The 26,251-nt window shown below is 36.6% G+C and overlaps 1 protein-coding gene and 1 pseudogene across 1 annotated transcript; one reads left to right on the top strand and one right to left on the bottom strand.

The window, feature by feature from the left end:
* Positions 1 to 1,020: 1,020 nt before the first annotated feature.
* On the top strand, positions 1,021 to 4,182 carry LOC147291276 (trihelix transcription factor PTL-like). The gene is made up of 3 exons (XM_086237129.1): positions 1,021 to 1,099; positions 1,281 to 1,745; positions 2,789 to 4,182. Exons 2-3 carry the CDS (start codon positions 1,291 to 1,293, stop codon positions 3,978 to 3,980), a joined length of 1,647 nt encoding a protein of 548 aa, XP_086093255.1. The 5' UTR covers positions 1,021 to 1,099; positions 1,281 to 1,290; the 3' UTR covers positions 3,981 to 4,182.
* Positions 4,183 to 12,572: 8,390 nt separating this feature from the next.
* LOC147291277 (putative calcium-transporting ATPase 13, plasma membrane-type pseudogene) lies at positions 12,573 to 15,771 on the bottom strand (annotated as a pseudogene).
* Positions 15,772 to 26,251: the final 10,480 nt, after the last annotated feature.

Genomic DNA, 26,251 nt, shown 5'->3' on the forward strand with positions numbered 1-26,251 from the left:
CAATTGTTTCATATGAGTTTACATAACCTGGTCGCTTTTCATTTAGGGTTTTTAGTTTGTCATTTAAGGTGTGTTTTGCTTCATTTGTTACCTTAAACTTAGGGATGGCAACGGGGCAGGTTCGGGGCAAGTTTGCCAATATCATACCCTCCTTGTCGGGTAATCGGGTTCCCATCGGGGGTATTCGGGGCCTCTATTATTTTTTTTTAAATAATTTTTTTATTAATAACATACCAAATTAACATAAATATATAATATAATGGATGAAATATATTAAAATTCATCATATTATATTACAATAACACTAAATCATAAGATAAAACTATTAAATTTTAAAAATATGCAACAAAAATTAAAATATAATATTTTTATTAAACGGGTATACGGGGCGGGGCAGAGACGGGGATGATATTACCATACCCGCTTAATCGGGACGGGTCCCCACAAGAATTTTCGGGGGCGGGGAATTTTGCCATCCCTACTTAGACTGCAGTTCAATATTGAGATGTAATAATTTTGTATAATATAAGTCTAGTCCTACTTAATCCAATGTAACAAAATTAAAAAGATTTGAGATTGTGAGTGAAAATAAAAGACCAAGGGGCATGTGCATATGGGCAACGAACCAGTGTGGGCACACTACTAATAATGCATCCAACTCGACCATGGTTGCAACTCTACCTCCAACTTGAGTCTAGCCTGCTCTACCTTCGATGGTCCTCTTTGAATACCACTTGTTGGGTAACAAACCAGCATGTCCCGCTATTAATATAGTCCATACACCGATGTTATCCCCAACTTGATCACCTAAATCTCTGTTAACTTGATATATAACCACACAACTGTAAGCACATACATACTTTACAACAAGTGAAAGTGTGAAACATTTTTAGCCGCCAGCTATATGCATGGTGCAATAAAAACTCAAAAGGTAAACGACACGGATGGTACTGTTTGTACAGCATCGATTATAAATATCATCCTTGTGTATGTCAGTATGTGCAATACCTTTCCATCTGTCACTACGTATGCCCCTTTTTTCTCTCTGTCACACACACACACACAGAGTGGAGTGATGCAAGACCTGACGAAAGTTGCGGTAGACTCGGATCCTGTCTCCAATGGAAAAAGCTCATATTCTGCACACAAACACATCTTGCCTTTTTTTTTTCCTTCTTTGCTAACACTCTCAAGTGGTGTTTATTATTAAAGCTCTTTAAGTCACTGCTTCAAATCTCTCTCTCTTTCTCTCACCTCTCGATCTCCCTCTGTCTCTCTAGTGGTGCAGATATGGATGACTATGGAGTTCAAGATCTCCGGCAGCTGATGGCCTCCTCATCAAGAACCCAATTCTGTACGGCCTTACAATTCTCAGAGCCCTTTTCAGTACACCGGAATCTGACACCAATTGCACCCCATTACCAACATTACCAGCAGCAGCAGCAGCCCATAGTGGTAGGTCATGAGCTTGTTCCTTCTATTGCTATGAGTAGTACAAGTGCTGCAAACAATGGTGTCACCACTAGTTCAGTTGCTTCATTGTATGGGCTACATCATCATCACTTGGAGCATGGATGGAATATTAATGTTAATGGCATTGTTAGCAATGATGGAGATCCAAATAATATTAATACTAGTAGATGGCCAAGACAGGAGACTCTTACCCTTCTTGAGATTAGATCCGCTCTTGATTCCAAGTTCAAGGAGACCAATCAGAAAGGACCATTGTGGGAAGATGTCTCTAGGTATATCTATTGTTTATACAATTTTTTTTTTCTACTTATTTCTCTAATTTTCTTTAGTCAAGATGGCTGTTGATCACTTTACTTCAAGAGGATTAAAAAAAAAAAACAAAAAAGATGCCTGTTCTTTCTCTTTTTCAACAATCCTAGATTTAGCAATGATCATATATATATGTTATTAATTTACTTAGATATAGTAGTGATGACAGGCTTTTGAATGAATTGTTGTTTCATCTTCTGAGCTAATTAATGCTTAAAAATGACAAACCATTGGTGTTAACTTAAGAGACCTAGCTAGGTATTCTTTTTCTTATTTTATTCAGGTTTTGGTATGCAAAATTAGTGACTGGTCCAACATATATATGCACTCTCTCTGCAACATCTGTCTTTTATAGTTGAGGGACCTTCTTGCTCAATTAGGGCAATGGACTTAACTCTAAAAAGCTAGGCCAGACTACATTCCATGTGACATCATTGTAAGGTAGAATGTTTTGATTAATTTAATCCTAAAGTATAATTGAAATGCTTAAATTGGAAAATCAAGCTGAATATAATAATCTCAATTATTAATAGTGCTATTTGAAGGAATGTTGAGGGTATCTTACTTAATATTTTAATAATTTCTACACATGATACATATCATATCTTGTTAATTTAATATTTTTTTACTAAGTTAATTGTCTTCTAATGAAGCGAAATTCCTCTATTAATAATTTTGTATTGATATCGTGTTTATGTCTAAAACAGACTTTATTTTAGATTTAAGGAGTTAACACCTTAGATTTGAAGTTGAGTATTTAAAGTTAATATATATTGTACAGATAATTAAATGAAAGTCTAAAATCTCTTAAGTTTTTAGACATAAGGTACGATATTAATATGAAAGATATCAATAGATCGAGAATCCTGACTCGAAGGAAGCACATGAACATGCATGTTTTCACTACTATAAAATGGGGTGATAGTGGCGGCTAAAGTTTTAAACTAAATTAAATCCCCTCCTGTTTTGCTATATATTTTCTTGGTACTCTTTTTTTTATGTATAGGATAATGGCTGAAGAACATGGATACCAGAGGAGTGGTAAGAAATGCAAAGAGAAGTTTGAGAACCTGTACAAGTACTACAAGAAGACCAAGGAAGGCAAAGCTGGGAGACAAGATGGGAAGCACTACAGGTTCTTTCGTCAGCTTGATGCAATTTATGGAAAAACTACAAACTCTCTTCTTTATGATCACAGTACTCAAAATTATGACACTAGTAACCAAGAAAGTCAACAAGTTGTAGTGCAAGACCAAAAGTTCTCCGAGAGCCTCAGTTATTCAACTCATGAATTTGAAACCTCGTCGACTTCGGAGAACAATGATCATGATCATGATTTTTCAGCCATTGATTTTATGATGAATCAATCAGTGGGAAAGCTTAAAAATGGGAAACAAACTTTCGCAAAGGTTAAGAAGAGCTGGAAAGCAAAGATGGAGGTGTTTGTGAATTCAGAGATGAGGAAAGTAATAGAAAAGCAGGAGGCGTGGATGGAGAAGATGTTAAAGAGTGTTGAAGATAGAGAGGAGGAGAGTCTTGCTAAAGAAGAAGAAAGGAGGAAGCAAGAGATGGCGCGTTTGGATCAACTAGTACATGGATTTTGGGCTAAGGAGAGAGCATGGATTGAAGCTCGAGATGCTGCAATAATGGAGGCTCTATGCAAATTTACAGGTAAAAGATCTAACAACGCTAGCTGCGATGAGGACGACGAGGATGACATTAGAAAGGAAATTGCTAATGGGACTATAAATTGTCATGGGTGGACTGAGCATGAGGTTGCAAGTTTAATACAGCTGAGAACATTGATTCAGGAAAGTGGGTATTTGAAGGAAGGAGTTTGGGAGGAGATAGCAGCAAAGATGGGTTGTTTGGGGTACAACCGGAGTGTAGAAGAGTGCAAAGAGAAATGGGAGATTGTAAGTAGTAGTGTGAAGTGTGAAGATGATGATATTGTAAAAACTAGCATGTACTTTGGTCAAGTGCTACTTTCTTCCTATGAATTAGGCAGCCAGCAGGAAGTTTCAAAGCAAATGCCTGAAGGGAACATGGGACTTCAATTGATGGATGAAGGCCTTTCATCACCCTCAAGTTCTAGTATGAATTATGTGAACTCAAGAGACTTTCACATTGGAATTAATGAAGGAGAAAATTTGTGGGAGAGATATGGTGTGAAGCTCAGCAAAGGCAATAACCAGTAAGTTATATATAATGCGCGCAGAACAAATTTAAAAGTAATTAAAGACAATTGATCAGTGCTTCTCTCGATCTGTGATTGTAAATATGTGACTTCTTACGGTAGTATGACAATCTGTGTGTGCGCACACGTGTGTTGCTTTGGGGAAATGCTAATTTATTAGTTTGTCCAAATAGTTGTTTTAGACTTTTAGGGACGTTGGCTTTTGATTATTAATTTTTTGACTACTTTTGTGTTTATATTTTAAAAGAAGTGTCTTGAAAGTTTAAGAGTTAAGCCTTTTGTGTTTTGGCTATTTAAAAGCGTTTTTAAGCTTTCCAAAAATACTCTTAAACAAATATTTCATGTACACAATATATTAACGTCATTAATTAGTGCACAACTACACTCATGTACACAATTACACATGCAAATACAAGAGCATATACCTTAAATAGAGAAAGAGAAGTTAGAAACTCTAAGGAAGATGAATGCTAGTTATATACCTTCTCTCTTCACCTGTCATGTCCATGTGCAGTTGCATAATTAGAATCGTTCATTTTCTAAATTACCGTTTAAATATTATCTTCGTAAAAAATTAATTAAATTAAAAATTATTTAGTTATTTATCTATTATTAAATAAATAGATGATGAATCTAATTAAAACCAAAATCATATATTTATTTTATAACAATTAAATAACTAAATAATTTTCGATTAAGTTAATTTTTTACATATATGAACTTTAAAAGGTAATCTAGAAAATCAATATGTAGTTTTGATCATGAAACTAGTACATTACAGAAAGGACAAGAGAAGAGAGAAGAGGAAGAAAAAAGATAGAAATGACTGATTGAGAAAATGGGGAGCATTTCTTATAAAAATATTTGTTTTATTATTTTATGGGTAACGTGCATGGTTTAATTTATAACATGTGCATACGTTACCCCAGGTCAGGGGGGATACCAACGGTAAAAACAGTCCTTTCTGCATCAACCCTTGAGGAGTCAATCGATCAAATTTCTCTACACATTCTACCCCTGTCATGCCTTTTTCAATGTGTCCATGCCATGGCTAGGGCACAGACACAGATTTTCTATTCCTTTTAATATGTTTTAGATTTAAAAGATTAGTGTTATCGTGCTTGTAATTAAGAAAAAATTTGGTTTACATATATCCTACATGGGACATTTAATTCATTTTAACTACTAAGTTTTTTGTTTTGGTATTTTAAGCACACTCCTGAGGCCTCGGGTAAGTAGGCTAGCTCATGGATAATGGTAGATTGGTAGGTAGCAAAATATACTTTTAGGCATTAATTAAGCTTTAATAGTAGTTGAAAAGTTAATAATAAATTTGACTAGTTTGAATAAAACTCTCGTCCAGCATTCACAGGCTAGCTCGGACATTGGAGCACTTAAAAATTTTTATTTTTATTTTTAAAAACTGAATTGTGATTGCATGATAATCACACCTTTGTAACTCCGTTACATTCACTTCTTACTTCATTTATTGTTTGTTAATGCTCGGATTTCATTTAGGGTTTACCATTTAGTCGATCTCTCGACTAGAGGACCTAAATCCTAAACTTGAAACGAGAATCCTATCTATACCTTACAATTTACTCAAGATGCTTATAATTTTTTCCCCAAAAATACTCACTTTGCCCTTAAGTGAAACTAAAGAAAATACAAAATTGGAAAACAGAATGTGGATATGGGTGGCAGTTGTTTGGGTGAATCTAGCATAATTAATTGGTGCTGCTGGCATTATCAGAGATGAGATGGGAGGTTGGATCAAGGTTTTTACCATCAACTGGGGGGTTGGTAAAACCATGGAGGCTGAGCTTTGGGGTCTTTTCCAGGGGTTGTTGCCGGTGAGTACTGATCACTTGGCTAGCATGAGTCATAACTTTCGGTTGGGTTTTCATAGTCTTTCTGCACACCCTTCTCTATTGCCCCTCTATTGGCATGATGTCAATCTTTTGACTTGGACTAGGGTTGTTTTTTAATATTTTATAGAGATAATTATGCTTAAGTCATTTAAAAAAAACAGTTTTTAGATAAGACTAAGGGTGTTTTAAAATTTATAAGAAAATTCTTTTAATTTATAATAAAGTTCTTTTAATTTATAATAAAATCATTTTAATTCAAAATAAAGTTTTTCCCCAATTTGAAGGGTATTTTCCCCTATTTGAAGGGTATTTCCCCTCCTAAGATGTAAAGTGGGCTTTGTAAAGGCTGCATGTTAGGTTTTAACTCCGAAATTTTGGGCGGAACCCAAAATCTTTGAGTTAAAATCTAACATAAAGTCGTTAAAGAAGAAAAATAAAAGGACTTAATTAAAAACCCTAATCACTATCGGTCTTAGTCTAAGAAAAGCTCATAAAATAGACTGAACTCTAAGTCTCCCTATTTTTTATTAATCAACTGTGGTCATCAGTTTTGAATTCATTATCTCATTAGATAAAAGAAAACTATGTATATATTATTCACTAAATCAAATGGTCATTAACCACTAAAATTGTCCTTTTGATTTTTTTTTTTTAAAGCTTAGGTAGTCTCAATACCAAAAAATATGGAAAAAAGAAGAAAAGGTGTAGCAGCCATCACAGCCACCCAATTGACCCCACTAGCAACCACACCTTCTTCACCGGCAAACCCTTTGGCAACACAAACCCTTACCCACTTTTTTTCGATTAACATTGACCTTGTCAATCGATTGGTCACCTCAAAGTAAATCCGAATGAATTATTTTTTGAGTCCGTTAATTTCAAGATATTGACAACTCAAAAAGTTAACCAAAAGTATTCAAGTCCACAAATTTAACTAGCAAGTAACATTCAAGCCAACAAATTTAACTTCTAGGTAACGTTCTAGAAGGCCTAACATCCAGGTGCCACCAACAAGGACAAAACACCACATTCCAAAATAATTGTTCATATTTCACTTTACCAAAAGCAAAGACATTGCTACAATAAACCAAAAATTTCAAAAAATCAGAGCATCATCAACACAAAATCTGCAAAAATCGACTCAGGGTAACCCTAAACCCATAATCATCTACTTCTAAATTTGCAAAAAACATCAAATTTTTGGGTTTTCTATTCTAATCTTCTTCTCTGTTACTTTTACAGTAAACTGAAACTGTCATAAATGTACGTAGTACTTTCCAGTAAACCAAACATCACTTCCTCTTCACCATGACTGCATCTAGCATACTTCATGTCTTCCATACCTAGAAAACTAAAAATTAAAGAAAATATATAACTAGAAAACAAAGCATACAAGTTAACTGAAACTGCACAACAACAAAAAATGAAAACTGAAAAGCAATAATGCAAATCTCAATCAACTTAAAAGCTTACAAGTCACCTACTGCATGTGCTCCCACTCCTCTTTCCTAGTTTCACCTTCTCTCAGTCCCATACCTTACTAGAGTGAGGTAACAAGAGAGAGAGATAGAAGGAGGACGATAAGAAGAAAAGGAAAAGCAGAGCACGCGGCGGCCCAAAGTAGAGTTTGTTCGACGTGGATGGGCTGGGCTGGGGTTCGTCGTCGATGGTAGAGAGAGAAAGGGGAGGGCTAAGACTAAGAAGGCTAAGATGCTATGGATTATGACTTCTTCTCTGTTGCAATGCTCATGACAAAGTGGACAGCTGGCTACCGCATTTACCTAGGTGACCTAGAAGTTACAAAAGTAACCTTATTGCTAAATTTTAAAAATAGGTGTAGTGTAGCTTAATTAGGATGCTTGTCATGCATTCTAGAGTAATTAATTCTTATTTTTTACCATGTGGCCTGTTTTATTATGTTATTTTTTTTTATTTGGATTAAAAATTAAATGACCCAAATTAATAATTAAAAAATAATAATGAGCTGAGTTGTCTTTTTCAGTTAATTAAATTTCTGTTTTTTAAAAAAAGGAAAATCGAAGAAGAAAGACAAAACGAAAACAGTGAACTACTTGGGACCTTGGGGCCATGGAGCTCAGGGGGCCTGCGAAGACGACACTTTCAACACAATACAAATTGGCTGCTAAAAGCATCGAGGTTAGCCCCTAACTTATTTACTATCTCTTTCTCTGTGTACAAGTTCCAGTTTTACATTACTCCTTGTGAATATGAATCTGAATCCTGTGCACATCTTTAGCAGCAAAATGTAATATAGTTTGGTTGAGACCTATGCCTTTGTCGCTCCATTTAAGAGAAGCTAATCAGATCAGAATAACCAATTGCTTACTTTATTTAATTAATCATGACATAGTGAATAGTGGGTACATTTTTATATGCATTAGACCCATTTGCTAACTTTACCAATTTTTATATAGTGTGAAAGCACTGTTTGGTTACTGGGAAAATGTGATAAAGCAGTGGCAGTTAAAAAAATGCTCTGCTGTTACTGTCTTTGAAGTTGCAACTTTATGTTTCTTTATGGTATGCACCTTCCAGCAAATTCAACTAAGAATGTGAGTATTAGACTTTATATTGACAATTTACTCTAAGAAATAGAGTATGCTAGGAATGTGAATTCAAGGATTTCAACTGAGGATGTAGATTTTAGGAATTTCTTGTGAAACCTAGCAGTTAGTTTGTATATGTGATTCTCCAATAACCAGTATGTTTGCTTCTTTTGGCAAACAATCTTTTCATGTTGGAGGTTGTGGGAAGGTTTTTAGGATATTTTTACTCCTTATAATATTACTTCACTACTTTTGCAATGAAAATGTGTATGACCAATCAATAGGAAATACGAGGCCCTTCTTAAGCAGACGTCCACTGCACACACACACACACACACGCAACAAGGATGGTTGCTTAACCAGCCTTGCCTTTCGTGAAGACCCTCTAATGAGGATGGATTTTGATGTCACAAGAAAGGTTTCTGTTGTCTCCCTTTGGGGCGCATGTGTTTGGACCACTTTTTGTTGACTTGTTCAATTTTTTTATGCTGCATATGCAATATCAACACTCAATGCCAAAAAATGTTGGGCCATTACTCTGTTCGTTTTGTGTGAATTACATTAAGTTACAAGCAAAACTTTTGCTAGTTTTAAATGAATTTGTTCTTCTGGAGAAACCCATCAAGGTAAATAAATGTGGATTCCGGGACTAATTTATATTGCTACTTTGGAGATAGACCCTTTTGATATTTGCCAAAAGGCAACTGGTGCTTTACGGAGGACCACTTTAATAGTCATCTTCTAGGTCTAGTGACCGATCATAAGGTTGTTGAGTGATTGCAAAGCACATGCCCAATTTTTAGAGCACGCCCAGAGAAGAAAACTAGCCTAACACAGCTCTAGCACAAGAGGAACCAGAAGCATCAGCCAACAGAATTGATAAGACCTCAGCAGGAGGCACTTCAAACCAATGAATCCCCAGCTCCCTCACAAAGCACAGAGAAGCAAGGCAATCTGCAGCAGCATTTTGCTCCCTATAAACATGGGAGATTGAACAACTAGCAAAACCAGAAATAAGAACTTTGCAACTATTAATAAGGCTAAAAAGAGGATGAGAACCATCAACATCCTTAGAAATCAACAAAACAGCCACAACAGAATCACTTTCCACAGCAGAATCCTTAGAAATAACTTTCGTAATTTGATTTAACGCTTATAACTCTTTTATTATATATATATATATATATTTTGTGTCCATAGAGCTGACTGTGGAACTCTGGTTTAAACTGCAGAAAAATTTTAGCAAGGGAAGATGTGAACCGCTGGCTGGAAATGGGAATGTTCCAAACAAGCCTGTGAAAAATCTCTCCTGCAAAATAGTAGCCATCTCCATTGCATAACATATTTGTTGATTTAAATTCTTTAAACTGACCTATGCATCAAAGGTATGTCCGAACTCGCTGCTTCTCTTTATGAGTAAGTGAAAGATTATATATATATATATATATATATTACCTTTTTGTCAATTACTTGCGTATTTTCATTTCTCACTCAACCAACTAAATATGAATTAGAAGTGACATAACTCGCGTACGGTGCACTCTTCAACTCATTGTGGTAAAGATTTTTGGGATGATCATAATAGGTAGTATTACAAATTACAGTAACCATATATTGGAAGAACCTGCTGTCTCTCTCTCTCCCCTCCTTCTCTCTCAGTTTGTCTGTTGTGTATTTTTGTCTGTCTCTCAAGTTCTTAATGTTTCTGCCCCTTTTGGCAAATAGTGCCTTAGAATAATGTTGTTGTTCATGTAGCATGAAATAGTATGGAGCACATTGGATGCATATTAATACATATAAGAATGTAAAATTTTTAAAGATCGATATGATTAATACTACTTGTTAAATACTATTTCCAAATGTACAGAATTCCATTGACTTGTAGGGTTCTATAACGGACTCTATATTGGTCCTTGTCAGTATTCACTGCTATTGGCTTCTTATTTAAGATAAAATAAAACCATTTGTAGGACCTAGTAATGCTGTTGTGTTTATTTTATGCTGTATGCTATCACTGAATCCTTGCACATCCTGCTGAGATAAGTTCTCTGCTTTCATTGGAAGTTGATGACACATCCAACAAAACATTTGGTAAAGATGACACGAATTCCTATACCAAAAGCTAGTATTTTGTTCTCTCGGTGGGCTTGCATGGATCTTAAAATTTGTGACTCAGGAATCCACTTTAAAAGGTAACTTAATTGAAGCTTAACCCTCAACTAACTCAAAGGCCAGAAAGACTTTACAAATACCCTTTCGAAACCTTAAGAGAAAGGCCAATCTTTTGTGCTTAATTCTTGGTCACAAAAATGTATAACATCTAAAACAAGATGTCATTTTCTCACATTTACCATCCTCTCTCTCTCTCTCTTTGTGCTTATACAATCATAAGTGGTCACTGTAACATATGCACATCATTGCAAATAGTGTTATTTTTACTATGTTTAGGATTCTAATTCTAATATCAATACTAATTCTTGTATTTTAGCTGAAAAAGATCCTTTTTTAGGATTTAAATTCTGTGGTCTTATCCCCTGAAAATAAAAGTAATGGGGCATATAATTTTGAATAGTGCAATTTTGAAAACAGTGATGTGATCATAGTGAATTATGATAAAGTAAAAATGTGCACCCTGGAATTGAATGCCTCATTACAGTGAGGAGTACAAGTACTCTTAAAATATAATTAGCATTTCCCTTTTTGTTATTCTCCTTTAAAGGAATAAATCTTTTACTCCTGTTCCTGCATTATAGTTACTGTGCTACCTACTTTCCCAGACATAATATGATCGATCAGTAATCTGTTTTCTTTGTAATTAGCAATTTCCATTACTAATTGTACAGGTGATGAAATAATAGCAAGAAAATTCCATATTTCCATATTAGTTACAAGCTAGTAATTAATCACAATTTCATTACCTGTTTCCTTACTAATAGTAGTTGTTAGGCATAGAATTTGGTGACTTCATGGGTACTATGGAAAAAGCACTTGCTACAGCTGCTTCATTGTTATCTCACTACATTTCGAAGCCTTTCTGATTGCTGCTTTTCTGGACGTAACTGAAAGTTCAAAGAAGACCAAACTTGGATTAATGAACTGGGACTGCAACGATTGAAGCCAGTTGTTTGGCTCTCTATGTAACAAGGTACTAATAAAAGTTAACCCTTTGGAACTCCTGCTATGTCTAAAGCGAATTGCAACGAGAAATGGTTACTTTTTTTAACTTCACCTAAAACTTTTATTTAAGCTGATCATGCTTAGGTAAACTTAAAAATCTACTTGCTACTATTGTATTTTCCTAAATGATAAAGCGTATGGGACCTCCTCTGATTATGGTGTGGGCTTTGCTTATTTGGTGATGAGTTTTGGGGGCGGGTAGTGTCAGGGCTGTGTATTGTACTTGCATATTTATGTTTTGGCTAATTGTTAGTGTTCCTTCGAATTATTTTCCTACACCATTTTTCATTCTTTAATTGTTCTGCATCAAATTGATTTCTGGAGAAGCTATTTAAAAATATCAACTTAAGATGTCATTCTTTTTCTTGATTTTGTTATCGCTATGATTGTAACATATATATATGTATGTAGCTCTCTCTCTCTCTTTCTCTCTCTCTCTCTCTCTCTCTCTCTCTCTTTCCCTTTCTCTCTCTGCATATATATGTATAATGTTATTTCCCTGTTCATTATAACTTGGTTGAGTGAAAATCATCTTTCATTTTGCAATACTGATCCATGTTTTTTTTTTTTGGCAGTAAATGAGAGTAGTGTACGTTAGGCTTTTGGATTTATTGGAAGATTTTAATGGTATCTTGTGAATTAAGGTTACATTTATTGTGAATCAATGGAAACTCTGGAAGTTTTCTGGCCTGGCAACCCTGATCAACCATTTCATATTGTACCTAAATAAAAGGCAGATGATCCCTGCCTTTCAAAGTAATTAACAGGTAGTCAAGCAAAAGGATTGAAGCAAGAATTGTTTCTTTCATGTTCCATAAAGAGTATTCCATCATTGAACTGAAAAATAATAACTAGTAGTCAAATTCAATAATTACATCCCCCTTCTAACGCTAGATTGAAAAATCTCTCTGAGAACTACTGACAAGGATAAAACCTGAATAGTAACACAGCTGCTAAAGATTTAGTGTGGGACTTATTGTTTGATTTGTTTCTATGTGTTTGACAATGCAGAAGCTCTTGGCCTAAAGACCTGGTATCCAGAAACTGGAATGCACTTAACAAGCCAACCAATCGGCCACGACAAAGCTGCAATGCCAATGCAAGCACCCCATTGCCCCCAATCCAGCCTCTGAGTACTGGCAAACCGCTTCAGGAATTCCACCATCACCAGTTGAAGAACTATGGTGATACCAATTATCGCTATGAACAGCTTGTTCTTGAGTAACCCCTTAAATATGTTCTTCTTCTCCATCTTCCTTGCATTAAACTCATTGAAGACTTGGCAAAGAACAAATGTGTTGAAGATAAGGGTGTTCTTAACCTTTTCATCCACACCAAAGATGGATTTTCCCTTGAACTGTAGAGTGAGCAAGATGGTGATCTGATACAAGGCCTGAGCAGTGAGGTTTCGCCACATGACTCTGGTTATGAGTGGCTCTGTTCGACCCACAGGTTGCTTCTCCATGAGATCGTTGGTTGGTTGTTCAGTGGCCAAAGCTAAAGCCCCCAGTGTATCCATTATGAGGTTCACCCATAGTAACTGGACTGCAGTCAATGGAACTTTACCAGAAGAAACAGCAGCAACAAAGTTGATAACAAGGGCGGCAACATTGACTGTGAGTTGAAACTGTAGAAACTTTTGGATATTGTTATATACACACCTGCCCCACCTCAAAACAGTCACCACAGAAGTGAAGTTATCATCTAAGATGACAATATCTGAGCTCTCCTTTGCTACTTCAGTGCCTTGGATCCCCATTGAAAGCCCAATATCTGCTTCTTTTAGGGCTGGTGCATCATTGGTGCCATCTCCTGTGACCGCGACCACATGGCCTTTCTGCTTCAGGCACTGTACCATCAGAAGCTTGTCGAATGGCGATGATCTTGCCATTACGCGAATCTTATCAACCTTTTCCATCATCTCCTCACGTAAGTAATTTCTGAATTGTGCCCCTTCTACCACAGCCTCATTCTCCAAATCTTCATCTGGTTTGAGTATCCCACATTCAGTAGCTATAGCTCTTGCTGTGTGCACATTGTCGCCGGTTATCATCTTAATGTTCACTCCAGCAGCTCTGCAAGCATCTACTGCTGTTCTGACTCCCGGCCTGCATGGATCCTTTAACCCCACAAGACCTAACAATGTCAGCCCACTTTCTTCAAGCTTCTCATGAACTCGTCCATTCTCTTCTTCAGGAATTTTGTGGGCAAAGGCAATGCACCGCAGGCTTTTGGCTGCCATGTTCTGAATAATTGACTCAACATGCATTCTTTCCTCATCATTTATGGCTCTCACTGCCCCACTTTGACCATAATAATTTGAGCACATGGCGAGTATCATCTCAGCAGCTCCTTTCCAGTGGGTTTCCGTAGCCTTTTCACCATTCCTCCTGATCAAAACACCGCTTCTCTTTTTCTGTGAATTGAAGGTTTCTACATGGATTATCTCACAGCCTTGTTTCACTTCATCAATATTCATACCCAAATCAAACACAGCCCAAGAAAGTATTGCTTTCTCAGTTGGGCTACCAGAAATCTCAGGGAGGGATGAAGAATTTGGTTTACAAACACTGCCAGTTGTGTTTAAACCAACAGCCTGTTGGAGCAATTGGAGAATGGTAGGTGCTATATCTGAGTGATTCTCTTCTGTCATTACTTCTTTACCGAGCCAGAACTCTGTAACCTTCATCTCATTCAAAGTAAGAGTGCCTGTTTTGTCTGTGCAGATTGTTGTGGCTGACCCCATTGTCTCACAAGCAGAGAGTTTTCGAACCAAAGCATTGTCCTTCATCATTTTCTTCATTGAATAAGCTAGAGTCAAAGTGACAGCCAGAGGCAGACCTTCAGGAATTGCCACAACAACAATCGTTATTGCTGCAGCTACAATACCAACAACCCCATTCATCACATCATCAAACTTCGTTTTACGGCCATTGAATTCCTTGTTTCCCATGTCATCTGTGGTGTTTCCTGTGAAATAACGAATTAGAGAAACCACAAGAACAAGTAGAGCCACTGCCAAACCAACCTTTCCAATATATGAAGTCAACTTGTTGAGGCGAGTTTGTAATGGTGTCTCCTCATCCAAATCACGGCTTATTGAGCTCATCATCTCCCCCCACGCGGTGTTCATGCCCACAGATGTCACAAGCATCAAACCAAATCCATCTGTTACCTTTGTTCCAGATAACAGAAAGAGATTGTTTCTGTCATTGATCTCAATGTGGTCGCTTTCCCCAGTCATGCTAGACTCGTCCACCTTCAACGAATGCCCTTCCAAGAACAACCCATCCGCTGGAACCTGATCACCAATCTTCAAACACACAATATCACCTACCACAATGTCAAAGATTGATGTGGGACGGCGCTGTCCATCTCTCACGATTTCGACATTTATATCACTACTCTTTGTCGAAAGCTTTTCAAATTGTCTCGACTGCTTAAAGTTTGACACAGCAGAGACAATGACAACCAAAAGAACAGCAAAAATAATGCTGCCACCATCATACCACCCGTTTTTCAAGCCATGCTGTTTTATACCAAACCCTAGAGACAGTATAGCACATACCAGAAGTATTAGAATTGTGGTGTCCTTGAAAGCTTCCAGCACAAAACTCAGAAACCCTTTTGCAGGCGGCTTCTGATATACATTGGCACCAAAGACATTCTTTCTATGCATCAGATCAGCCTCACTGCCACTAATCCCACCCTTCACATCAGTTGCAAGAACAGAAGCCAATTCTTTGACCCCTCCAAATTGACTCAAAACTTCAAGGCTCTTTTCCTTCACCATATCAGTCAGCGTTTTCTGATCAATATTGAGAAGAGAATGGTGTTCCTCACGTGGACTATGGTCTTCATTGAAGGAATGCACGTCAATGGATATGTAAGAGAGGGAGCGCAGTACCGGGGCATTGTTGTTAATTACTTTCTTGGCAAGGAAAGCAAGAGCCCTGGTGAAGTATATGACTGTCAAAGCCAACCGCCACCTCCGCTTGTGGGGTTTGGTTGCCGCCACCACCGGACCATCTTCTTGGCCAGTGATGGCTGGCCCTACAGATTTTCGAGATCTCAGAGACATGACAATATGGAAAATAAAGAGCAAGTTGATGAAGAACACAGGAAAAAAACAAAGTACAAGTACTTTTAGGCCAAAAAAATTGGATGTAAAGTATGATATTTGAAGAAGAGAGAAATTGTATGGAAGATAGTATTAAGGAAGAGATACATTGCAGCGTTTATGTATAGGGTTTCAAAGGCATGTTCATGGAAGGAGGGAAGAAAGTTCAGTGTAGCTTCCTCATTTAAATCCGCTCTTTTACCTCATCATAGACGTGTGAAAATCTTTAATTACTCTTATATATTAAAAAACTTACTTTCTTCCCTTTTTCCCTTAATTTTCCCATTAATTATTGAAAATCTTTACTCCTCTTCTGTTAATTATCTATTGAAATTTGGAGAAGATTAATTGAAATTAACTTTCCATGAAACTTCATACAGATATTGATTGATGCTTTAATTGAGGGATTACGTATATTGCCTTCTTATCCTTTACTTAGTATTTTTCTTTTTGATAATCTTCCTATCTTTTACTTGTAGACTTTGTAGTATATTTTTCTAAGTTGATATTATCCTAATATAGTGAATTGTGTTTAATTATTTTGGATTAATTTCAGTTCAGTACTTCAAATGTGCTTTAAATTTTAATTTAATACCTCATGTATAAAATTTACAATGTCATACCTTATGTTTCTAATTCATTGCAATGTCATACCTCCGTCAAATTAGGTATTAATTAATTTATTAAATGTTGATGTGGATCTGACATATCGCCATATCATGCCACATAGCCTAACAAATATTGCCACGTGGACAAGAAAATAATAAAAAAACTAAAAATAAAAGAACTCAAAAACAAATTTAGTAAAAATAAATAAAAAAGACTAAGACCAAAAAATTAAAACACACAGCATCGATGATTTCCGAAGGCAGAGAAAAGGTTGGGATAAAAGACGTCTCCTCATCCTGTGATAAACTCAAACCTCTCAGAAATATATTCACAGATATGAAAAACTGGACTGCACATTAACACAACCCAGTCTTCCATCTTGTACAATTAAAAAAGAGTGCTGCCATTTGCACACCTTTTTTTTCTTTTTGCACACTTTTTTTCTATTTTTTTCTCCTACACACCCTCTATCCTCTTCTAAAATTTAAAAACTCTCTTAACACACCCATCTAATTACCCTAATGTCCCTATTTTATTCATTTCACAAAATTTAACACAACACAACACACCCCATCACCCAACACACCCCATCAAAAAAAAAAAAAAAAACCAGAGCCCAACCTTCTCCCTCACCCCTCCCCCTTCCCTCACCGACCACCTTACTCCCTCTCTCCCCCTCCCTCACCGACCACCTCCCTCCCTCCCTTCCTTTCTGTCTCTGTCCGGCGACAACAACCCCCGCCCACCTTTCCCAACCCCGGCCTCCTTCTCCTTCACCGACCAGTAGACCACCTCCTTCCCTCCCTCTGTTTCTGTCCAGCTCCGGCGACAACAACCCCGGCCCACCCCTTCCCAGCCCCTCCTTCTCCTTCACCGGCCACCTCCCTTCCTCCCTCCCTCCCTCCCTCCCTCCCTCCCTCTATTTCTGTCCAACTCCGACGACAACACCCGACCCACCCCTTCCCAGCCCCTCCTTCTCCATCACCCCCCGATCACCTCCCTCCTTCACCGACCACCCCTTCCCTCATTATCTGTCTCTGTCCAGCTCCAACAACAACCCCAGCCCACCCTCTCTCTGCCCTTCCGACTGCCACCACCTTCTCCCTTTCCCCTCTCTATCTCTCTCTCCACCTTAAAAAAAAAAAAAAAAAAACGCAGATGGTGCTGGTTCGGCGGGCCAGTGCCAAACCAGCCACCACCTGGAAATTTTTTTATTACCGAACCAGCCACCATCTTCTCCGGTGAGTTCATTGTTTCCGGCGGCGTCAAGGAAGAAAAGTGAGGCTTGGGAGAGAGAAAGAGGGTGAGGGAGAGGGTGGGTTCGGGAGAGAGAGTGGGTTTAGGAGAGAGAATGAGATAGATTGGGCTGGGGGAGGGAGATGGTCAGGGTGACCGGTGAGGGAAGAGGAGGGGCTGCTGGGTTTGTGTTTTTTATTGGTCTGAATTGATTTGGGGGGGGGGGTGTGTTGGGTGTGGGAATGAGAAAGTGGGAAAGAGAGGGAGGGTGTGTTTGGTCCTTTTTTTTTAATTGGTTTTTTTTTTTAAATGGTGTGTGCAAAAAGAAAAAAAAGGGTGTGCAAATAGCAGCACTCTTAAAAAACAGCCAGAAAGCCCCTACATATTAAGAACACCCAAAAAGCAAAACCAGAGTAATGCAATGCTTACCTTGTATGAGTATCGTTCATAACTTCAAATCTTCATCCACATAATGAGCAGTGCAGACCCCATTCAAAAATTGGCCTTTCGCAATGCCATTAATTGACAACATTCTCTTTGTCTCCTCCAAAGAAACTTCACCAATATATAGGGAACTTAAAAGTAATTAAGGTGATAAAACAATGATTTTGTTTGGTGATTTAAGCAGAACCATTTCATGTAATATGGTGAAAACGGCCTCATTCTTTTTCCCCCAGTAAAAAATCAACAAGGGGAAAAATAAAAGATGAATTCTTTTTCCGCTGCAACAAGGGGAAAAATAAAATCAATAAAAATCGATGCTGTGTTCCTTTTTTTCTTTTTTCTTTTCTTGTCTTGGTCTTTTTTATTTATTTTTATTGAAATTTTTTGGAGTTCTTTTATTTCTATTTTATTTTTACTTTTAATTTTTTATTATTTTTTTGTTCACGTGGCAATATGTGTCAGACCATGTGGCATGATATAGCGACATCACGTCAATACTTAACAGATTAATTAACACTCAATTTGATGGAGGTATGATATTACAACGAATTAGAAACATGAAATATGACATTACAAAATTTTATACATAAAGTACTAAATTAAAATTTGAAACAAACTTAAAATACTAAATTAAAATTAATCAATTTTTTAAAATAAATTATAAATGTTCAATTTTTTATCTTCTCACCGTTCTAACCTCACTTAAATCTTTAAATATATATATATATAATAACCATCTACGGTACGGTTGTCAGTCTATGGTTTAGCACGAGATATGAGTGTTGCATTCACATGCTAATTACATGGTACATTGGTACTGGTAAAGCATCACACCATTCACACAACGAGAAAAACTTGTGTAGGGAGATGCTTGCCACCTCGGCACAACCAACCACTTAAGATTTTTAGTAATTCATTTTTAGTGGCAGTTTTTATTTTATTTTCATTTTTAGTCACAGTTTCAATTAAAGAAACCTCATTAATTGGTTGCTCTTTAATTTTCTTCTTTTGTTGTTTTGGCCAAAGGAAGTGTGAAATTCTTTGTACTCAATTAAGGACGCAGATGAGTTTTGAGAATTTGTGGGTTTCTACATGGTTGTCACATTCATTTGCACAATATGTGTGTAAATGGTAAATATCTCTATTTTCAATGCATATAATTGCATATTCATTACATTCTAATCTTTTAACAGCATACTAATAAGATATGAATATCTGCTGAATTTTTCATCTAATAACAAAATCTGGTCTCTCTTGAATTTTTATTTGTTTCCGTTTTGGGTTTTTGCCACGCGGTCGGTTTTGCCCGTCTTTTTATGCTTCATAAGTTTGACTTTATTTCATCTCATTTCAATGTTGATTTTTTCAAAACATGATTTTAAGGGCTCAGGGCGTAAAGTTTAGATTTTAATGGACTCTACATATATTACAATTGAAAAATACTAGCTGCATGTGTTTTCTTTGTGCCTTTTCTCACCTCCGCAATGCAACATTTTGATTGAAACCATTCAATTTCTAAATAACTTTTTAAATATTATTTCTGCAAAAATTAACTAAATTAAAAATCTTTTATTCATTTAATTGCTATTAAATACATATATGGTAAACTAATTGTTACTAAAATTATTTATTTATTTAATAATAGTTAAATGAGAGTATCTCCAGCCCTTTGCTAAATATTTTTTCAAAATGATGTAAAACGCAACTCCAACCATTCCTTAAAATCTCCTCAAATGTGAGCTTTTTTAAAAAAAATTTCCGCAACAAGTTGAATAGATGAGGCTCCTCAAACTCTCCATAATTAAACCTCCATTAGTCAAATTTTAAACTAGAAATGTGAACAGACACAAAATTTAGAAAAAATTTCAACTTTAACATTGGAAAGCTCTCCCCAAATCTAATGTTTTCCTCTAACTTATCCTCAAATTGGAAAAAAAAAAAAAATAATAAGGAAATAAATAATTTCCCATGTGGTTAGCGAATGAACAGTTTTGTATATATAGACATGTAAAATGGGCTGGGTCAGGCAAACAAGAGTCCAAAATTTTAAGCGAATTGGTTTGAGTGGAGCCAAATCGATTGGGCTTTTCGAATATTTCAAGTCCGGCCGGATCAATCCTAAGAAGGGAGAGTTTATATAATGAAGAGAGATCCTTTTTTATAAGAACGAAAAAGGAATCACAAGTGGCCTTATCCTCAAAGAGCCAATGTTGTTTAATGATTTGAACGGTCCATTTGTTAAGTCATCTTACCATATTTAGTCATCTTCCATGAAAAATCAAGGCCAACCCAAGCATTTAGGTTAACCGTGCACAAATAAAAAAATTGAGGTTCTTTGTGGAACCCCATAACTAAAAATTAGTTGAAAAAAAAAATGAAGACTTGAATTAACAGTGGCTGCTTGATGATGCTAAAAGACTTAACAAGCTAATTAATTGATCAAACCAACAAGCGAGAGACATCATTTAGGCATCAAAAAAATGGTAATTAATTGTTAATTGTGTAAGACTCACACCATAAATTTCTAACAAATCTAACCTAAATCTAAAAATTGTGGTTCAAAGTCAGAATTTGAAAATTAGGAATTTCACCTCTATGTCCTCAGCATTTTTTTTTTTTCATTTTTCGAATTCATTATACAACACTTTGGGAATTTGAGAGAGTGAGAGAGAGAGAGGTCGTACTAGAAGGAAAGCTAAAGAAAAAAGAGACATTGAAATGGGGGTTCACCCTATGGACCTCTTTTCTTCTCTGCCTTCAAGGATGTTCTAAAACACTTTGAGATTCTCTGATTCCATCGATCTAATCATATGTTTTTTTTTTGTTTCTCATTTACTATATTATTTTATACAATTGTGTTGAACCATAAAAATTCAAAAAATATGGTTGGGGATATAATGTCCACGTTGGATACATTCAAAATGAGAGGAAAATAGTTTTTAAAAAGGAAAGGATTAGATACCAATCCAAAAATAAAGATCAGATCATGTTACTTGAATAAGGATTGGTATTTGATTTTGTATTCAAATAGACTCAATCCTCATCATTTAAGCCTCTCATTGTCTCTATAAATACAGTAGAGATAGCCATAAAAAAAATAAAAAAAAAAAAAGAGGAGAGAAGACACCGAAAGGCTGCAGGAAGAAGAGGAACGTGCATTTGCCATCACCAAAGCTTTGTTGCCGCTAGGTAGATGACACTTCTTTTATTCATTGCTCCTTTCAATATTTGGTTTCGGCTGAAACCCCAATATTTGGTGTCAATTAATAAATAATTGATACAAAGGTATTAGTGGGCACATAACCAAATTCATGTTTGCACATTAATAAATAAAGTGTGTCAATTAATAAATAATTGATACAAAATATTTAGTGGGCACATATCAAATCCAACTCTCTCAAATTCATGTTAGCCTATTATAAAAGAATGTATCATTTAACAAATAAATGATACAAAAAATATTAATGGGCACATTTTCCTCCAAATCTCAAATTCTTAAATTGGTACAAAACCAACACTCTCACATTGGTATAAAACCAACTCTCTCAATCGGTACAAAACCGAAACCAAATCCAAACCCCAAATTTAAACTCTCAAATTGGTACAAAACCACCTTTCTCAAATGGTACAAAACCATCTCTCTTAAATTAGTACAAAACCAAATATCTCAAATCTAAATCCTAAATTCAACTCCAAAATGGCACAAAGCCAATCAAGTCAAATTCTTTCACTGAACTACGTTCGGTTTGATCCCATCATGGGTACGTAGGCAACCTAAAATATGGGTACAACCGCAGTCACAAATAAATTTCATTTCAATAGGTCTTTCACCTATTGAAAATTCAAACACTCACAAAGTGATCCGTTGGTTTCATTGCAATTGGAATCAAAGGGTATTCCCTTAATTCAAGGGATTGTAATTAAGAGATGTACTTCATCTTGAATGAGTCGTACCCAAAATAATAAAACCCTTATTCCTTAAATGAATTTGAGTGAAATTATGTTAGGTAATAATATTATTATTTATTTACAATTTTTGTTCAACAAATAGTGTGAATACTATAAAGATGCTTCACAAGTCGGTCCAATTTTTATTTTTGACTGAGGTCCAAAAATATTGTCTAGATGTTTTTAATTTCAAAAATGTCTAATATTATCCTAAAATTGATGATATTTAAATCTTTATATTATTCTAGTTTTATATTATCATAATATTATAATATTATGATATCTTAATATTATCATATTATCCTAATGATACTATAATGAGGCTTATACAAGTTAAACTAAAAGAGGCCAACTTCTATTGAAAATAAGAAAAATGCCCAAGCTATTAATACAAATTAATGATGATTTTTTTTAAGTAAATGATTATAAAGTCCTGTTTTGGACTCTTATTCCCTCTTAGACCCACCTATTTAATTGAATTTCTTAGCTGGTCCACCTTCTTTTCTTCCAACCCACTTTTAATTTTTCATCCTTTCCCTGTCTCTCTCCTACTCCCTCTCTCATTTCTCTCTCCTCACTCACGCCCAGCCACCCCTCTTCTTCAATCTGTGTCGTCTCGCGTGGGCTCGGAGGTTGAGCAATGGTGCTCGAACGGCGTTGCAATGCCGATCTCGAAGCAGTCAGGTTCAGTGGCTTCGCTGCCACCGTCGAGCTACTGTTTTGAGTCCAATCAACGATACCGAAACAACTTGTACTACCTCTAAGTTTGGTTAAAGTTGGTAACTTATCTGTTTATCCCTCTTCTTTATGATTATGATTTCTGGTTGGTTGAATGGCTATTAATTCGTATATCTGACAAACAATAACAATATGTAAGTGAGACTATGATTGTTACTACTTGTCAGTAACAGTATATAAGTAGAGTTATGATTGTTACTAACAAGCATTAACAATATGTAAGTGAAGCTATAATTGTTACTACTTATCAGTAACAATATGTAATGTTTGTTACTACTTGTCAGTAACAATATATAAGTGAAACTATAATTGTCACTGCAATATATAAGTAGGGCTATGAATTCAGAAAAAAAAATTGATTAATTATTAATTGCTACTGCTACAGTGCCACACCAATTAATTATTAAAAAGAAAAAAAAAAAAAAAAAGACACATGACTAAGCTTTTGATCAAGGACTTAGTGTAGTGAAACCCATTTTGCTTTATGACTCCTTTCAAGCCACAAATCCAATCACAAAGTTAATTTTGGCTTTTGATGAGGTGATGTGTGGCATATATGGAAAGTAAAATCAAATAAAGTTGTACGGTGAACTTTGATTGGTTTTCATTTTGATTATTTCTCATCTCTGAACAGAAATTTAGATGCAGGCACTTCACTTGATTGGACCAGTTTACAAAGTGATGGATTCATTTGTTGGAGTTCGAGAGAAAACCTGTGTCTTTTTTGCCGTTAACGTTTCCATTTAATTTTTTAAAGGCCAGTGCTATTTCGACCATCCTAAACTGCTAGTTGACCACCCTATTTTAAAATTTCAATTTTGTTCATCGGGTTATTCGACAGTTATCTACCGAAATATTTATGGTTATTCGACAGTTATTTGCTGAACATTGGTGAATTATTCAGTAGATAACCACCAAATGAAAATGAAAAGGCATTCAACAGTTATCTGCCGAAATATTTGTATTTATTTGACACTTATCTGCAGAACATTGGTGGATGTTTCGCGCGGTAGATAACCACCGAATGGATCTAGGGGATTTCATCTTGTTTTTGCAATAAATGGTCAAATAGGAAAAAAGTTGGACAAAATATATTAGAGTGGTCAACTCAGCACTAAGGATGGTCTGTATAGCCTCACTTTTTAAAAAAAAAAAAAGTGGGCCGCTACAGTAGTGTGTTAATGCTGGTGGGTCGAATAATCATGGTTTTTATTTGTAACGCCCCACAACCTCGAGCTCATGAAAATACTGAACATCAAACTGTTAAATCTGCTTTCTCTTACTTTTGAGCCATACACAACAACATAAGTAAATATAATTCTATAAAAAACATTTCAACAAACCACTGAGTAAGAACAATTAAATAAATCTCTCTGGGTCCCACTGTCTCGTCTTCTCCCCACTGCTTCCTCAATAATTTCTTCAATTCCATACTCAATAAATAATCCACAATAAAATCCATAATTATTCAATTGCATAATAGTTCCATCACAAATCATCCAAGCAACAAGATGAACCAAATTCCTCAAATTCACATTCTAATTAATATCCTCAACGCATAGACACTATCATTTCCGTCCTCACGATTCAAGCCTAGACTTTACTAAGTCCTAGCAAACAAATGCAATACAAGCAACCAAACAACCATCTATCTAATTTCACACACTTCGTTTCATGGAAATCCTCCAGCTTTATAACTACTTTCAAAAAAATCTCTTCTTTCAAAACCATTTTTTTACATCCCCTCAACCGTAAATCAAACTCTGAACTGAATTTATCTTTGAAATCTGATATCTCAAAATACTTATTCTTAAAACTCACATCATTCTCGTACCTGTACTGTAGAAAATGTCCTGGCCACAATCCCGCACTCGGGCAGGCTCAAATCCTAGCCATAATCTCGCACATAGAGGTCATTCTGTAAGAGCAGACTCGTATCCTGGCCACAATCTCGTACGGAGGGGTCTCTCCGAACGAGCAGGCTCGTATCCTGGCCACAATCTCGTACGGAGGGGTCTCTCCGAACGAGCAGGCTCGTATCCTGGCCACAATCTCGTACGGAGGGGTCTCTCCATACGAGCAGGCTCGTATCCTGGCCACAATCTCGTACGGAGGGGTCTCTCCGAACGAGCAGGCTCGTATCCTAGCCACAATCTCGTACGGAGGGGTCTCGATCTCCATACGAGCAGGCTCGTATCCTGGCCACAATCTCGTACGGAGAGGTCTCTCCATACGAGCAGGCTCGTATCCTGGCCACAATCTCGTACGGAGGGGTCTCTCCGAACGAGCAGGCTCGACCGGTCAACACGTGCATTTACACAGCAGCCTTTAAATATTCTTTTCTAAATTCTCCTTATCAAACCCACTCATCAAAAGGAGGTCTCTCCTCAAATCACAACGTCTTAAACAACATTGTATAAATAATCAATCATAACCAAAATCCACTCATTGTTTACTCCGAACTACCCCGAAACCTTTCCGAGACTGATTCCTACTCACGACCCTCCACTTGTTTGTCACTCAAATCATACCAATACTTTCTCAATACTCGATTCGATCAAATCGGTATAATAGTCACCTAATCATCATTTATTTACTTCTACAATGAACATTTCTTTCCTAATTCAGCCATTATCCTCAGGACAAACTCTAAAATTCCAAATTAATTCCTTAACCTCAGATCATCATCAATTCATTCTCATGATCCAAATCCTACCCTTAGCCTTCCTAACATAAAGCAACAAACACATAAAACAGACCATTCAATAATAGTACTCTACATTAAAATCCGATAAGTATCATTTACAATTCAACTACGTAAAAGACCGAAATACCCTTCACAGTGCCATTGCTTGGATACCAAATCCGGCAGCATAACGGCATCGGGAATGAGATTTCCCGAGCCCGTGTACCTGTTAAGACCAGACAACCAACTTAAAAATATACATAATTCACAATTGGTCGTTTAATCGTCCAAAACGGGCGGCCGCCACCACACACGGTGGCTGCCCGGCTTATACAACACAGAAATTTCACAGAACTCACCAACAACCTCCAAGGATCTCATAGAAGTTCAATGTGGGCAAAAAGAGACATACGGCCGCTGACCCGCCGCCACAAGTGGCGGAGGTAGCGGTGGCTGCGGCGGCATAATCTAAGAAACTGATTTTTCAACTAAAAATCAACCCAAATTCAACCTAGGCACTTCAATTGGATGAAAAACAACTCAGAAATCATTCAAGTGGGCTCAATTCAAGGCAAACCCGAAATGGGTACAAGCCCTAAAATTTCAAATCTTTAGATTCTCAAAATTGACACGCAATAACAAGGGGGAAAGAAGGCCCATACCTCGAGGATCATTTTTGACAACTTGACCGACGGCCAAATCTCACCGGAAATGGCCGAAAACGGCGGTGGAAGCTGGCGGCCGACTTGGCTTCCCGAGCTCATTGCTCCGTCGTGGAGCATCATCGGAGCAGGAGGACACCACGGCTGAACTCGCCGTGGTGAGGCGAACAAGACCCAGTGGGTCCGGCCACCCAAATCTAGCCGGAACAGTCAG

This window comes from Dryas octopetala, chromosome 3 (assembly GCF_963921425.1).
Source record: "Dryas octopetala chromosome 3, drDryOcto1.1, whole genome shotgun sequence".
Lineage (NCBI taxonomy): Eukaryota > Viridiplantae > Streptophyta > Magnoliopsida > Rosales > Rosaceae > Dryas > Dryas octopetala.